Source organism: Triplophysa rosa, linkage group LG5, assembly GCF_024868665.1.
Source record: "Triplophysa rosa linkage group LG5, Trosa_1v2, whole genome shotgun sequence".
NCBI lineage: Eukaryota > Metazoa > Chordata > Actinopteri > Cypriniformes > Nemacheilidae > Triplophysa > Triplophysa rosa.
This window is the reverse complement of record NC_079894.1, coordinates 18,787,466-18,805,771: the sequence shown is the minus strand read 5'-3', so window position 1 is coordinate 18,805,771 and position 18,306 is coordinate 18,787,466. Positions and strand designations below refer to the sequence as shown.

At 39.0% G+C, this 18,306-nt stretch overlaps 1 protein-coding gene across 1 annotated transcript in view; it reads right to left on the bottom strand.

Moving 5' to 3' along the window:
- The window catches only part of clstn2a (calsyntenin 2a), a 223,788-nt gene that overhangs the window by 27,488 nt on the left and 177,994 nt on the right, over nt 1–18,306 (bottom strand). Inside the window, exons 7-8 of the mRNA XM_057334277.1 lie at nt 16,902–17,159; nt 12,051–12,172 (exon numbers count right to left, since the gene is read on the bottom strand). Coding sequence (XP_057190260.1) covers nt 12,051–12,172; nt 16,902–17,159 — 380 coding nt within the window. The remainder of the gene's footprint in view (nt 1–12,050; nt 12,173–16,901; nt 17,160–18,306) is intronic.

The window sequence follows — 18,306 nt, the reverse complement described above, 5'->3', positions numbered from 1 at the left end:
GAGTTGAGTTAAAAACAACCAGTTTTAGGGTTGCCAAGTCTGTAATTTTCATGCAGACTACTGGTACGGGTACCCTAAAACTGGTGCATTACAGTGATTATCACCATATGGAATGATCCATATATCATTACTATTTATCCCAAAAATATTACTACTATAACACATGTCCAAAATATTATTTTATTACCATGTTACCATTGTATCTTTATCTAAATGAGTGGTAGCCATTTTATTTTCACAATTAACACAAATCTGTAGACAAAAATGGTAATACCAGTTGTATTTTGCAAACAGAACCATATTCATACACGATGTTAAGAATCCAACAAAAACAACACAGTATTATCATGGCTCCATGGTCAAACATGGCCTTTTTTTAAAGTGACACATCCAGGACAACATAAAAACCAGCGGTCTTCTCTCTGAGTAATACAATCTCACTTTCGCACATTTCAGTCGACAACAGAATGCAGTCGGGTTAGGTGTGAAAGTGATGCGTCTCCCACTGGGCTGTTTAATAAAAAGCAGATACTCTCCACACACAGTGGTGAGCAACAGTCACCCTGCAGTCTGTGGCACATGGCTACTAACTTATTAGTACGTCAATAATGACGATACACTTGGGTCTGTAAGTCTTCCCATTTCCCCAGAGGAAGCGTGTGATGAGCGAGTTGATATTTTGCGGTGAATCACTGTGACAGTACGTGTGTACGTGCGGGCGCCAGTGTTTACGTATACCATTCCACGTGCCTCTGCGTTTTTTCATCCTGTAAACAACATAATGAGACAATAAAATACTCAACTAATGAGCCTGGGGCCGTCTCTAAGGCAATCGGCTGCTTAAAATGCAACGGAACCGTACATTGATACGCACACACACAAATACAGGGGTCTCCAGAGGCAGACATCATTTTTGGCGAAAGTTTTCTATTATAGAATGTGATGAGGAGCTGTTGTGATTCTCAGCTGCAAGAAAGTCAAACGTCTGGTAAGTGTAAACATCGCTGTGGGTGATGATCATCATATGACCTTTTCAAGGACTTCAAAGCAAGAAATATCTCAATCTCTTTGAAAACCTCCAAAACAACCATGAGGGCAGGTAAAGGCTGAAACCCTGTGCATTTCAGCTCTTATTTCGTCAATCTGAGCGGTTTTCATTCGGAGGATATTCTGCTGTTGACCTCAGACACTGGCTGCTTTATCAGAGATGTTCATTTGACTTCACCTGCACATCTGACATGTGTCTGGGTTCCAAAGTGGTGTATAATACCAGCAGAAATCCATTCTTAGCCATAAATGCCATGGGCCAGTTGCACCAGCTGTGCCTAAGTTACAACTTAGCCTAGTTTTGACGTTCTATTGGGCTATTGAAGGTAAACGTCATCTTTACGGAGAGCTTACGAACTACTTGCCACGGTATGTTCTGCCTTAAGACCAAATGGTGCAACCGAATAACGTACAAAGTTAGTTACAAACTAGCTAGTAGTTACTAAGCCTCTAGTGTGGACTTTACATTCACATTTAAGAAAGAACTTACGAATAGCTAGTGCAACCCTACCCATAACTACTGATAGCATCATACTAAAGTGATAGTTCACCCAAAAATGAGAATTCTGTCATCATTTACTCACCCTCTTGTCATTTCAAACCTGTATGACTTTCATACTTCTGCAGAACACAAAAGAAGATATTTTGCAGAATGTTGATAACTGGCCCCCATTCACTTTACATTGGTTTTGTGTCCATATAGTGGAAGTGAAAGGGGGCTAGTGCTGTTCGGTTACCAACTTTCTTCAAAATATCTTCTTTTGTGTTCTGCGGAAGAAAGAAAGTCATAAAGGGTGAGTAAACGATTACAGAATTCTTTAAAGGGAACACAAAAGAAGATATTTTGAGAAATGTCTCATGTTCTTTTGTGTTCTGCTCAAATGACACGAGGGTGATTTTCATTTTGGGTGAATATCCTTTTAATATACACAGCCCAAAAATATTCCATCAGAATACAACAATTTTTATTGCCGTCTATAAAAAGAGAGAGAGAGAGAGAAACAGAGAAACGGAGCGAAAAGGAAGTTGGGGATGGATGGGGTAATCGAAAGTGTGGGGGTGAAAGCCTGGAAAATAACTCATGGGTAGTCATCAGAGGAACCGAAGAACGAATCTCTTCCGTGTCTCAGTCCAGGACTGATGGGGGCCAGGGAGTTCAGCATCAGTTCATCAAAGCTCAGTACACATACTTTCATAGCCACATGTATGCCGATTCAAACCTAGCTCCCCTGTCAAGTTCTCAGAATTCTATAGCAATACACAAATCTACGTACACAAGTCATTTCAATGTCTCTACTCAAACATGCACACTCTGCACACTTTCAGGCCAACTCTTCCTCTCACTCCTGCATTATTGATGCAAATCCATTACACTGGCATAGGACTGGGACGGAGTGGTCTGGAAACAGGCTCGAAAGGCTGGGAAATATAGCCACAGTCCTGCAAGAGGGGACGTAGACCCGCTCAACCAATCACAATGCAAAGAAATCACTTTTCAGGTTCAAACAATCTAGAAAAACCATCTTGCTTGTACACAAAGATTTAACACACATGAATCAGAAGCCGGCAAAATTCTGATCAGATTGTTGCTGAAGCGACAGAATTGGTATTCTGTGACTTGAGCTCCAGGCAAAATATTCCTGGTAGAGCAGAGTGAAAATGTGCTTTGAAGCAAAACACGGTAGGAGAGAGAGAAAGGTAAAAACGCACCACTAACCTGCCTAAAAAAGAAGAGCAGGGAGCATATTTGGGTCGTGCTATTTTTGGAATGTCAAAAATACAAACAAAGCACTTGAGGAAATGGTGTAGATGAAAGTCAAGAAGAAAACCGGTGCATCTTCAAGGTCTCTGTGCATGGTTACTGTGAAAAATTGCAAAACGTCATAAAAGGAGGTGGTCATGCCTGACTCTGATGGACGAGCAAAATTTGCTCAGCTAATGTGGAAACAGAGCTGCAGAGATGCATTATTCAGAGCCACATGATTATTTCACACAGCTAAACAGCCTTTAGGTACATCACAACAGGCCATGATTCTGGCAAGACGTGTGGCATGAATAAAAAATGCATAAGAATGCCCTGTGAGGTATGAGGCAACAAAATAAAATGTTTAAAAATGAATTTTTGAGACTTCATTACCCAGTGAATTTCTGTTGATCTTTTGTTATAATTTATATCCACTGGTTCACTAGTGAGTGACATTTTAAGGCTTTCAGTATATGTTTATGTTTTGTTTTGCTGACTCTAAAAGTGTTATGTTTAGATAATATTTTTATACACTCTAACACTCATTTTGTGTTAAAAATAGGGATGATTACCGAGTACCGTGTCATTGTGATCGGCCGATACGGATCTCGATTTCAATGCTCCAAACTTTACATACTGTAACTGATAAGCTCTCTGATCACCGTTAACGTTAACCTTTGTTTTCAGATAAAGTGATACTATAGAGGTTGCCTTTGATATATTTTGTTATATTTTTACAGCAATTCAACATAAAAGCTTGAATGCCGAATCAGGTTCATCGTATTACATGCTTTAGACACTGCTCCTCCACGTGAGTTTTCGTTGGAACATGCAGAGCAAATAGCACATTTTTCACTGTTTCTCAAAATCTCATAGTAATTCCACACCCGCAATGACGTGACGGTGGCACCAAATCATTTACCGTACATCCAAACGCATCATGCACGTCCTAATGCGTTGATGTCATGAAATTGTGGTCGGTTTGTTTGTGAGATCGGCCAAGTTTAGTGATTACTAATCAAGTCATAAAATGTGATTATCAGCCGATACCGATCTGCGCCCGTTGAATCCAAGCATCCCTAGTTAAAAACAACACAATTTGTCCTTAACTAAACACACCTCTGTGTCTAGTTAAGAACAAAACATTTTGTTTTACTTTTAACTCAACCATGTGTTGTCCTTTGTTATTTATTTAACACGACACAAAATGACTCTTAATGTGATCAAATTCCATAACAAAAAATGTATTACTTAACACTTCCTTTTAAGAGTATATAGATTAGGGCCAGATTTACTAAACAGGAAAATACTGTAGCGTAATAGCGCAATTAAAAAAAACCGCCGATGAGAGTGGACATTTCTGTGGGTGATTTACTAACAAGTCGCACATTTAAAAAACACTGGCGCAATATCTCATTCCCATAATGACCAACACAATCTACTAAACTTTGCGCAAATTAGCACAGGGTTGATCAATTGATAAAAATGAAAAATGATTAATTTTTCCACGGGGTGGGCCACGGGCGGATAAATAAAATTATTAAAGATGAAAATATTAACACAATCTAAAATGTAAACATGTTTAAAAACTAATTTTCGCCAGGCACTGTACAGTCTCTGGTCAAACTCTGTGTTGTGAGGGGAATGGCATCACACTGTCACTGAATGAATCTTCTTTTCATGTTAAATAAATTGCAATGGCTTTTTATCTGTTTTTAACCTCACCTGTCAACATTTGGGTTACAGAATCTAGGAGATTCGGGTGATGTTAGAGCTCATTCGCGCATCACTTGTGCAGGGTTTAAGACGTGTTTTTTTATGTGTTAAATAAATCCGCAAATACAGTACAATGACAAGTGCAAACCTTAGTAAATTGCCTTGTGTGATTCGTTTAAATACTCTCCTCCTATAAAGTTTGCGCCTGAAGAGGAAACTCCAAGAAATGCATATGCAATAAGGTTAGTCGCAAAAACAGCTGTGACCACGCGTGTCTTTTGTAAATAGTAAATACCGACAGTACTTTTCTTATGCCAAAAAGTTTGCGCTGCTGTAAGCTGTTAGTAAATCTGGCATTAAATATGAAATCCGAACATATAGTTTAAGTGGATAAGTGACAAATAAACTGTACCACGTGTCCTATAGTGTGACAGCAGATATTTTGAAAACAATAATTATTAATATAATATAATTTATTATATTATATTATTAATATGTCACACCATAAGACACATGTTTATCTGTCAATCAATACAGTGTGAATAAATAAATGTAATTAATTGAAACGTATATGCATACTGTAAATGTAAATCTGAATATATAAGGGCAGTCGTGGCCTAATGGTTAGAGAGTCGGACTCGTGACCAGAAGGTTGCCGGTTCGATTCCCAGGGCCGGCGGGTAACGACTGAGGTGCCATTGAGCAAGGCACCTTACCCCTACTTGCTCCCCGGGCGCTGCAGTGATAGCTGCCCACTGCTCCGGGTGTACGTGTGTTCACCACTTGCTGTGCGTGTGTTCACTACTCTCTGGATGGGTTAAATGCAGAGGTCACATTTCGAGTATGGGTCACCATACCTGACAAATAGGTCACTTTCACTTTCACTTCACTTTCACTTTCACTTTCAATAATACAAACTAATTATACTGTATAAATTGACAGACAAGGTCCTAACAGGTGAACAGGGAGGCAGAAAGAAAGGCTACTATAAATAAACACACATGTACTGTATAATCTAAATAATAAAAAAAACAATTGAGGATAGTGTGTAAAGCTCCATGAAATCCTTGTAAGCGAGCAAAAAATCAACCAACACAAACAACACTCGGTTCTTTTTGCCAGATTTAAATGAGCTTGAGTAGCAGCGAGGCACATCTGTTAGTCTATAGTTTAAGTTTTACAGCATCTGATAAGCTCTGTGCTCTCCTCTGCGAGATCTCATTTTAAGTCTTCATGTATTCATTAAAGCAAGTAAGCGGTCATGCATGGAACGTAATCCATCTAACACAAAACAATACAGCATCTACAGCGCATTGCCGAAGGAAGCCACAGATGTGGCGCGCATGTAATTGCGAGTAGATAAGCGTACAATGAATGTCATATTGACAGGACTGAGTGTAATTTTCTGCAGCAGCGACGCGGGTCGATGCTTTCGGTGAGACAAGGATAAATGACACGCCTGCTCGGGCTCTCCGACGCTCATACTGATTGGTCGAGGTGGGACACGCGCGGACCCTGCACGCACACACGGACCTCAGATCAATGAGCAGTGCTGTCGATACAAAAAATCGTTGACTATTGAAATAGGCAAGTGTATGAAAGAGCCGTAGAGCGATTAACAAATGATTTGTCTCACGTCTGTAAAGGCGTTTTCATAGATCTGATGGGATCTCGCGGACGGGCACCATATGTCTTCGTTTATTGGCCACTGCAGAAAAAAAACAATGGCTCATTTTTATTGCTTTAAATCAATGTTACCGTTCGGGGTGTATTGCTCACTTTAATAGACACGGCCTTGTCCGATGAACTATGTGCGCTGCCACCGGGAAGAGGTTGCGGACTAGATCACAGCTATTGTTCCCTGGTGACAGTATTCAAATGAAAGCAATACTTTACCTAAAAATGAAAATGATGTCATTATTTACACACCCTCCTGTAAATACAAAACTTACCTGCTGAAAAAATAGAAACCCAATAGAAACCGTCACAGAATTCTAATGGTTCTTTTAAATATCATTATGGACCATTCACTTTTTTCATTAAAACCATTACAATTTTTTGCGTATTGTGTTTTGGGCATTAGTCCAATAAGATTAATCTGCCAGGTAACATCTCACCAACCGAATCCATCACATACCAGTAGCCACCATTATAGTTTCCATTAAAACCAATACAATTCCCATTATAACCATTAAATCCATTAAATTTTCTATTATGTTTTGGACAGGGTGCTGTTGTTTTTTTTCCATCAGGGACACCAACAGCTATTGGTGTAAAAACACTCCATTATCCATGTGATTACTGAAACAGAGAAAAAGAAAGTTAGAGAATAGAAAAAAAAAACTGTACAAAAAAACAGCCCACATCACTCATTCCCTCACTTTTCCTCCTCTCTCAGCATCACTCCCTCTCCATCATTCTCTCCCTCTCAACGAAAAGAGGTTGAAAAAACCCTAAAGAGGCAGGTGTGAGGAAGATTGCAAAATCAATAGGGCTAAATGGAGTTGCAGCGGAAGCCATTGAGTGTCCTCTCAGAGTGCTGATGAGGCTGCAAAGAGCAGCATTTGCTTGAGATGCCCAACACCCTCTCTCTTTTTCTAACATAACGTGCGTCTGCCACGATATCACAGCGAAGCCATTTTACTGGATCGATGTTGGGCCCTTAATGGAACACAGCGTTCGCACTGCCGCAGGTCGCTTTGCCGGAGAGATTGCCGCCTGTCAATCAAATCACCTCGCATCAGCTCGGAAACACAGAAACACCCATGGTGGCCCCTCCGTTTAGTATCTCTGTGACAGACTTGTCAGCGGGCCCTTGACTGACAGGAACACATTTGCATCCATCTACTTCAACAAGTACCTTGTGTGCCAGAGCACCTTGACTTCATCACATTACAGTATTTGGTCTGTTAAAATGTACAAAAAGCACTTCGCAAACCACCCAACTGCGACTTACGGGAAGCATTCTGCAAGTTTTAATCAATCTGCTAGGGATAAACATTGTGGCTTTTGAGAAAAAGTCCTGGAATTTACTAAGCAAACCAAGCTCGCCAAGTTCAAAGGTACTCATGAGCTGAACTACACATTTTAGTTCTTGGTTTTTTTTTTTGAGGTCTGGCTCTGCTATTTGTTTTTCGGGATTAAAGATAAAACAAGACAAACTAACTACGGTGACATTTACAACAGGATAATCTGCTGTTTAGGTATCAGTGGCAAGCAGCCAGACGGGGGCGGGCAGCAGGAACAGAAAGAAAAATAGATGCGTCTTATGTTGGGAACAGAGCTAAACTGTGCTCCGAGATCAAGGCGAGCATATTCTGTTTACTGTCTCCGAGCAGGAGACACACCATTATCAAACCCCACTAGAGAGAAGAGGTACATGGCGCAGAAAACAGGAGGAGAGAAAATGCACTGAAGTGTAAACAAGCACTTTCACACGGTCTCTCTCTTCCCCTCAATCTTTCTTTCATTTACAAGTAGATATGGGATGGAAAGAAATATTCATCTCTACAAAAACCAAACAAAGCGGCCATGAAAGAAGAACTTACAAAAAGAGACATACATAGAACATCGTGGAGGTTTTGTACCGCTGTGTTTTTATACGGTGGATGTTTATAGTGCAAAGAAGAAAGGTTTGCAGGTGTACTTCTGTGGGCACGCTTGCATGTCATCTGACCCCATGCTGTTTACTTCTGTTTATCATCCACCATCTTGGCCATAAAAAGAGATGTGGCTTTGGAAGGAGCCCATACACATGACCTGTAACAAACTATGTGTAGCCTACTAGCCTGCAAAAACCCTGAGGTAGAACCAGCCATCAAGTGCAAATTATTGTCATATGAAGGCAAATCTGACTCTTATGCAATAACGATACTGTATACTTTTACAAAGCATTCAAACTATGATCATAAACTTAAAATATACATAAAAGAAAGGGATACACAGCACTATGTATCAACTAGAATTATTGTCATATTCTCATTATGCTGATATCAAAAACAATTCTTTTCATTTCAGGAAGTTTTGTTTAAACACATGAATTATATTTTCTGCTGTAAAAAAAAACTGGGAGTAGTGTCACACCTCCAGTTAAAGAAATTATACATAGCCACAGGGGTGACAAAGCTATCAAATACTGCACACCCATCACCTTTCTGAGGTGACAGCAGAAGCTGTAAGATGGAAAATGTTAAAGGAGCTGTATGTAATACTTTTACTGTATTAAATCAAAACAATACCTTCATATGTTTGTAGACATTTAAGAAACATGCTAAGTTAATATATTGGTTTGCAAACGATCTGGGTCAGAGATAGCAGATTCCACCCTTTCCGGTACTATTACGTTGCAAACTTAGAAAGAATTACTATATTATTTTACAACTTACGAGGAGTAATATACAATTTTATTACAGTTATTAAAACGAGACAGCAATATGGCCCGTAAATGCAACCTCCGGAGGACACAACCTCTGAAACAAGCTGCTCATTGTTAATTACTATGAATTTGGACTGCTATATCAAGCTTAACCGCTAGGTGTCAATGTTACAAACGGCTTCTTTAAGGATGTACAAGACTGAAAACAATTGGAGGTAAGAAAAGTTGATCATATAATTTGTGATGATGTTAATTGATGATAAATGATTTGTATCAACTGATTTGATCTTGAGCTTTCGTGTTTTCACTTACATACATGAATAGACATTTTAAGGCCGATTTTGAAGGTTGTCATATATTTGAATAAAAAGCAAATATGTTTGTTTTTTAATGTTGACAGTCAAAAACCATACGGTTGTGGCCAAAAGTGATGTCCAAGTGAAAACTGACGCCTTGGCTTTTTGTTAAAATAAGTTAATAAAGATGTACTGAAACATTTATATTCATGTTGCATAGTTGTAAGCCCAGGAGAATGGCTACAAAATTCATCAAAATATTACAAACTAATACAATTGTAGTCAATGTATGATTTACTTCCTCCAAGCTTTTACTTTGCCGTTTTGCCAAATAACTTTTTCCAATAAATTCCTTTATTGTGTTTTGACAATTTTGTACCATACACTATTTTGATGGTTTAACTGTAGTTTCAGGTCAACTGTAGGTTTACAGTACAATCTGCTTGAATATTTCTTAAATCACTAGCAAAACCCCCAATTAAATAGCTTATTTCTGGCCAACCATTACACCTGATATCAACATTTACATTTACATTTATGCATTTGGCAGACGCTTTTATCCAAAGCGACTTACATTGCATGATACTATACATTTGTATTTGACTATGTGCAATCCCTGGGATGGAACCCATGACCTTGGCGTTGCTAGCGCCATGCTCTAACCACTGAGCTACAGCAACACTATAGCATCAACCATAGCATAACTTTTGTTTCCTAATCTTAAATTGTGCTACCCTTTTCCAGGTCTTTATTAAATGACGATTGGCTATTTTTTACTGGACAACAAGACTTCCTTCGGTAGAGCGGCCATATTGAGCTATACATTCCCTCCTCATTCATAGTGATGGTGATGGTGCATCTTGTTAAAATCTATTATTTTTGTTAAGGTGAAACTCTGCCTGACTTACACAACAAACCTTATGTAACTTTGTCTCATTAGGAATAAATGGCTTCCAATCACTTTCAGCGTGCAGAAAACCACAGTCTGAATCAAATTCCTCACAGAGCGAACCTCTGTAAATTTCGCACAATGACCTTTCAGTTACCAAACTAAATTTTTTTCTGCTAAACTACACCACCAGTACTAGGGATGTAACGATTCACCGTGAGCCGGTTGAAAATCGATTATAATGTGTGACGATTCAAATCGGTTGAGGTGTGAACTGAATCGCAATACATTTTTTGAACAGCAGGGGCCGCCATGTTCACTGCAAACCTAAACGTGGACATGCTGATATTTCTTAAAGGCAAAAAAATCCAAGAAAAGCACAGACAGTATTAGTTTGTTTATATTAAAGAGACTTTTTCTATTATTAATTTGTTATAAAATTGCAGTTTAGTTTTGTTATTTGAAATAAAACATAATTTTTTTACACAAAGAAACGTGAAGCATTTAAGAAATAATGCAAGGGAAGTTGTTCAACTCATTTTGTAAAAATAAATCGTGAATAAATTGTGAATAAATGGCATCGTGAGATTAGAATCGCGAATCGCATCGCATCGTGAGCTCCCTAACCAGTACACCAAACAAATCCAATGCACGTGCCCACATCTTATTTTGGCTAATCAAAACATGTGCTGTCAGGATGATTACAAAATTGTGATGCTAGCGGGCATTTGGAATATGACCAAACCCTGCTGGCGCCATGATCTACTGACTGGTCCACTCCAGAGCCCAACTTAATGTAATTGATCTAGATTATTGATTAAAGGCCTCTTAGCCAGTGATCTGTTCTGCGTGTTCAGAAGCACTGTGAGAGAGGAACAAAAAGTCCTTCGACTTCACTGCAAAAAATGACTTTCTTACTTAGTCTTTTTTTCTTGTTTTCCAGTAAAAATGTCTAAACATTCTTGAATCAAGATGCATTTTCTTGATGAGAAAAATGACCTAAGAAAATAAGTCTTGTTTTTAGTAAAAAAATATGAAATTTCAGTGAATTTGTGCTTAAAACAAGCAAAAAAATCTGCCAATGGGGTAAGAAAAATAATCTTGAATTAAGGTTTACCTTTTTCTTTTTTTGCTTGTTTTAAGCACAAATTCACTGAAATTTCATATTTTTTTACTAAAAAGGTCAGTTTGAAATGCTTCTTGATTCAAGAATGTTTAGACATTTTTACCGGAAAATAAGAAAAAAAAGACTTCGTAAGAAAGTCATTCATGATAATTACTCAAAAGACACAAATCAAACTTCAGGCTGTGTTCACAGCTTTAGCATTGAATAGATGCTAGCGTTTCTGTATGTGTGAATGTCTACGCAGGCATAATTTGCGGTTAAGAACTGGTGTGGGCGAAGGACTATCATTATTTTCACAGCGAGAGGTCATTGCTGTGGAGAGCTTTTCATTCTGATTACACATGTCTCAACTTGACTCTCTATTCTCCCCAGCAGGCGTTGGGACCCATGGTGACACACACACACATTCTCTCTCTCTCGCTCGCTCTACATGCATCATATTTAATGTCCTCCCACAAAAGATCAGTTTTACGCTACATTCAAGAAAATTGTTGGAAATCAAAAAAATCAAGGTGTTTCCGCAACACAAATAAAACAGATTACAACCACCAGGAAGAAAGATCTCTGAATGACGGCGTGCATCGGCTTCCCAATTTGTCTTTCTGATAATAATTATTTTAGCACCGACAGATCGCCCGTCACAACTGAAAGATCAGTCATACAGATAATGAATAATTCAAAAACAGGTAATTGAAAATTATACCGAGTCAACTTGACTTCGTAAGTGATTATTATAAATGACAGGGGATCCATTTGGCATTTTTCTGGTCATGCTCGTCTCCGGCCTTGTTTATCAGAGCGCTGCTTGTGATGTGGACGTCTGTGCGAGGGTGTGACAGGTGCCCGGGGGCCCTCACCTGTTCCAGTCTCCAGTGGAATTCTGCCGGCCTGAAGGAGTCCAGCTGAATGAAGTCTCGCCTCAGCAGAAGCACCAGGCGGCAGTTGTGCACATATAAAGAGTAATGGTGCCTGTTCATCTCTGCAGAGAGGAAAACCACAGAGAACTTGAGTCATAAAAGTCTTACATCGTCAAAATATCACACTGAGACATGGCAAAAATGCAGGATCTGTCAATGGACTTTTAGCAGAGCTATAGAGCAGTGTACAGTTTTGTAAATCATTCACAGTGACTGGCAAAGCAAGAATTTAAGTGAATTTCTTTTAAATATATAGATTTGTATTTCTACTCTTACAAGAATAAGTATACTTCGAGTTATTCAGTGAAGTATAGGTATACTAATATCAATGTACTGGAAAGCATACTATTTTTATACTATTTGTTTGTTTTTTAGTTGACAAAAATATACTTTTAAACATACTTTAAGCGTACAGCAGTAAAACTTAGTGTACACCAGAGCACGTGAGCGAAGCGGAGCGGTCTCAACATTTCGCTCAATGACTGTGCGCTTCGCTGACGTAAAATGTGTCTAGTAAGCCTAGTTGTTTTCAGTTTATAATAAACTTCTTGAATAAATGTCTCAGTTTAAGTAGTAGGCTGAAAAAGAGCAGTTATGTTTCAGTCCGATATTCTGTGACATTACAGCCAATATTTTTAGTCATTTTTTATTTAAAGAGTGCCTAAAATAACTGTATAATAACTGATAAAGTCAATTTGATTCTCGTTACTTTATTTCCGTGAACATATAGCTGCCATAGTGCAACATTCAAAATAAACGCACAAAAGATGAAATGCACTATGAATACCTTTATTATTACTGGGGTTAATAAAAGAAACAGGCTCTAAAGAAAAATAGACCAAAACAAGGGGAAATGCGGTCTTAAAACGTCAAACCTCAGTCGTTACAGCATTTTAGAATGTACTTTTAGAAACTTGGACAAAGTAGCTGCGTCTTCGAAGGCTGCATGCGTCCTCCGGAGATCACGTTTGTCGGCCTCGGCTGACACAATGTCTTCTTAAGAGAAACAAACATAAATGTTTTTTTTTACTGAAATGAGCCTGTTTCAAACCGCTTGTCGCCCGCGCACCTCCGCAAATGGACGAGGCGTTTGTAATTGACACGCATGCCATTGCCGTTGTGCTATTATTCAGGCTTCAATCAAAAGAGTAAATACAGTCCTCAGAATACTTCATCATAATTGGTCAACTATACTTTTATTATCTTCATCAAATGATTCATTGAGGCCAAATATAGTTGTTTGTCAGTTTAGGTATATTAAGTGGTATTTGAAGTATATTTTTGAGAGACATTAAAAGTAAACTGAAAGCATACTTGCTTGTTTTTAGTTTTAAATATAGAATAAACATATTTTGTGTAAAGTTAGCTCGGCGAGCGAGAAACTGCACAGTTATCTTAGCGTATCTCTAGCCTTCAAACAAGTCATAACAAGAGTCATTAAAAGCTTACACTGCAGACTAGAATATGTTAATTACATATTCCATGCAGTGTTTGAATAGAGGATGTCAATGAAGAAAGATGCTTTACTCCATTGAGGAAAAAAGCAGCTTTAAGTAGGCCTAACTATGACCTGTTTTTCCAGAAGGATTCAAATGTCGATCGGTCCATAAGCCATGCTAACAGGATGTGCATGAGAGGACTGCCATTCAACCAGAGACTCTTGTTAAGACTCTTCCAGCTCTTGATATTGATGTGTTATACTTATGGTTCAAAGCAAGCTGTACGGGTCTGGCCTGCCGTCAGCTACTCTCTTTACCACAAACCTTGGATTGATCAAGTTGGCCGCCACGTCTCCTTTACACAGCATCTCTCACCTCAACACTGCCTCTACGCCAGGGGTCGGCAACAGGCGACATAATAGCAATAATATCTGTCCCGCGCCAGCAGCATTATTTTGATTATTTTGCCCGTAGCTGGTTCTGAAATAGATCTGTCACAATCACGTCTTTAGTGAATTTGCCTTCAAAATAAAAGTACGAGAATGTTCTTGCAGCAATGTTTTATTCTGAAATGAACTAATTTGAAAAGTTCTGAAAGATATTCTAAGGAGTCTGTCGATCGCTAGACACACTTCTAAAATAGCCGTCATGAAATATGGAGCATGAAAAAACTAACAGTGAAGCAACGTTTGCTTATAACGCGGGCCTCAACACCAGAGCATGTGAGCGAAGCGTAGTGTTAATATTTCTCGCGGAGCGGAGAGCACCTTTCTGAAAATTATATAGCTCAATATGCTCAGAGTCGCTCGCTCAGCCCTCTTGGTGATCAACTTTTTTTGCTGCTGGATTATTGTCCCATGTACACCGCATGAGCCTGAAGCCTGAATAATAGCACAACGGCAATGGCATGCGTGTCAATTACAAACGCCTCGTCCATTTGCGGAGGTGCGCGGGCGACAAGAGGTTTGATACAGGCTCATTTCAGTTAAAAAAACATTATAACATTTATATGTATTTCTCTTAAGAAGACATTGTGTCACTTACCCAACGTAACTGTTGATTTTCTGAAATAAAACATGAATAAACCTCGACGTCATATGCGGCCTAGGCCGACAAATGTTTCTTTTATTATTACATAGTGCACAGCAAAGTCGCCAGTGTTGAAAAATGTCAAATTAACTCTCACAGTGTATATATAATCCACACTTCGATAGTGTGGATTATATATACACTGTGAGTGTTAATTTGACCTTTTATAAGACTGGCGATTTTGCTGTGTGCGTTTCATCTTTTGTGCGTTTATTTTGAATGTTGCACTAGGGCAGCTACTGTATATGTTCACGGAAATAAAGTAACGAGAATCAAATTGACTTTATCAGTTATTATACAGTTATTTTAGGCACTCTTTAAATAAAAAATGACTAAAAATATTGGCTGTAATGTCACAGAATATCGGACTGAAACATAACTGCTTCAGACTACTACTTAAACTGAGACATTTATTCAAGAAGTTTATTATAAACTGAAAACAACTAGGCTTACTAGACACATTTTATGTCAGAGCGGGATCTGAGCGGGATTTGGTTTACCGGTGAGCGTGAGCGAAATGTGAGCGGAGCGTTTGCTTGGTCCGGAAGCGCACAGTCATTGAGCGAAATATTGAGTGGAGCGGTGCTTCGCTCACATGCTCTGCTCAGCACCAACACATGAACAATAACAAAGCAAATTCAGCTTCCCTTTTCTTTTGAAGGTGCCATGCTTCGTCTCGTAGTGCCGTCTAATATTATACTCTTTGCAAACAGCGACAACTTCATTGCAGAGAAGACACACCGGCTTTGCATTCACAAAACTAGGTAGGATGAATGCATGGTTGTCTTTCCATTCCTCTTTGTATGCCCTATTTTCGCTGTCAACTTTCCTCTTTAGACTCTTTGATAGTGCCATTTTCTCTCACCATCTAGCTAATGTTAACATCACTCTGCACACAACGTAATAGCGTACCCCAACAGGCAAAAAAATGCACGTGAAGAGTGTAAAAAATAGGCTACGTTAAATAATTATATAACTTTCTATATTTTTAAAAGTAGGCTATTGTAGTTGCATTTTTCATCAATTAATTTCTTTAATTATCCTTTGACTATGTTCCGGCCTGCCATCTAGCTGCGAATTAGTTTTTTTTTGGCCCGATGACAAACTTACTTGCTGACCCCTGCTCTATGCCTTTTAGTGCCTGTTGAATTGATTAAGTCTCACACCCACTCAACGTGACGACTGAGATCAATGAACTCGAGTCTTGCCAAACAGTCGGGCCCCATCAGGGCCACTCAGTCTCAGAAAACTGGATGGAGTTTCCCTGCTTTTAACCTTCCGAGAAAAGTATTCCGAGCCAGATCAAATAATCCAGATCTAATCCTGGATCTTAAACTTTGTTCCGAATTCTGGCCAGTTCATAATTTAATGATCTTAAACATGCTACCAAACTGTTTTTTCCTGACCGCCAGAACAAGAATCTGTAGACCTATTATTAAATAGTTGAAGGCTATTTAGGACATTGATTCTCAACAGGTGGGCTGTGGCCCATAAGGGGGCCTCAGGATGAAAAAAGAGCATTGAAATATACATTAAAACGACTAAAAACCAAGATAATTCTTTTTATTCATTCTTTTTTTATTGAATAAACACTTTTCCAGTTAATGTCAAGCTGTGAAATATTGTATTGGGTAGAACGTTTTTGTGAGCGGAAGGGGGCCTTTGAATATGATTGAATACAGTGTCAAAAAGGGTCAAAAAGGGAATCTTGGAGTCAAAAAGCTTGAGAACCCCTTATTTTGGGGACATGCACGCAAAACAAAAGTAGCAAGAGCAACCAAATGAAAATGTGCCGGGAGCTGAATGTTTCCATTGGCCTTGATAAGAGCCCCCTCTGACATCAAAATATATAAATTGTACAGAACTGTAAATAATAAATTAATTAATTTTTTAACCTGTCGTAGAAACACTACGCTCATGACAAGAAATAAAAACAAATCCTATATCGACGTTGTCCTTCCGAAACCTGAAAACAGGAAATTGAAAAAACACGGCACTTTTTAAATGATTAAATACAGTGTTGTCAAAGTTGACACGCACTTTTTAATACTTTTTGTTGGTTCGATATTTCTGAAACCCAGTGACAAACATAAAGGGTGACTAACAATAATGAGTTACGGCGACAACAGTGATATGACGCAATGGCCAAAAATATCCATATGCCACATGTGTCCGCAAACGTGTGTATGGCCCTTTAATCTAAAACTCTGCCCCTTTAAAGGTAAAGCACAACTCACACCTACGGCAGTCACTCTACACTCACCAGTTTTGTCCGAATTGCAGAGCAACGTCTCTTTCTCAGCTCTCAGTCCTGGACTTGGCCCGTGCTTCATCCACGTTGCTATGGTAAACTGATCAGTCAGGTTCTGTGGCACAACCCACTCCGGGATATTGGCCGCTTGTCGTCCATCAAAACGAAAGATGAGGTCACTGTCTCGCCCACTGTCTGTTAGTAAGGAAGCCGTCCAGTTGGTAGATGCGCTGGGGCCCGGGAGAAGGTCTGTGCTGCCCGAGGCTGCTCCTGTGAAGATGAAAACACAGAGGCTAGATCAGGTTACTGCGAGAGGCAACAATGAAAAATTGCAAACCTCCTGTCATGATGAGTTAAAATCACGCTAGTTTCCCTGGTATTGGAATAAACGGTGCGCAGCACACACTTCAAATCAAATTAGAAATGAAGCAAATAACATTAGGTTTCGAGACCCACGTTTAACCCTGACTGAAATGTCATGAAAGCAAGCGTCTCATTATTAAACTCGTGGTGGAGATATGGACTAGTCCTCTGACACATTGAGCTCGGGTGATCATGTAGGGAGAATGAGTTTGCATCTGATTTACCCTCTTGTCATCAATATGCCACTTACGCTAAGTTTAAGAAACCCTTAACCTTAATGCACAATTGCACAAATTATTGTAAATTCTTCAGATTACATGGGTAGAATTCTCTTAATCTATATTGTCTAAATCTTACTTGCCGGATGTCGTTCTATTTTTATTTTTACTTTTATTATTATTTCTAATCTACTTCATTTTATTGCATACTGTGGAGAGTGAGTTGTGCCAGACATTTCACTGTACTGTGTATGGTTGCGTAGATTACCAATACAACTTGAAACCTGAAACACATGTCTTCTAAAACCTTATGGTATCTTTAACAATCTTGGTCTCCGCTGTAGCTTTCAAAGAAACATGGTGCTGTTAGAGGCCACCGTCAGACATGACATCAGTGACATTTGGTCAGACGCAAGAAACAATACCATTCATACGATTTTCTGTGACATGTCTAAAGGCACCTAATTTTAGGTGTCATCACACAAATCTGCCAGGTGACATGAGAAGACTTGGAATAAAACAACATCACACTGGTCTGGAAAAGCTCTGTGGGGGGAGATGATAAAAATGAAACATTAAATACTTCTTATTTGTATTATCTATACAATAATGATGTGTCAATTTAATCACATAAAAATGTGAAAATGATGCATGCATTGAACTGATGATTACATAACTAGACAAATCGGTCTGGAGTGATGTGAGGGCGAGTTTTAGGGCAACTGTTCCTTTAAAATAGGTATGGTAAGAGCTTTTTGAGCCATAACTAATTTTGTGTGCACTTGCTTTGTGTCTAGTACCGACGCCCTAAACATGTACAGGCAGCGCCACCTATC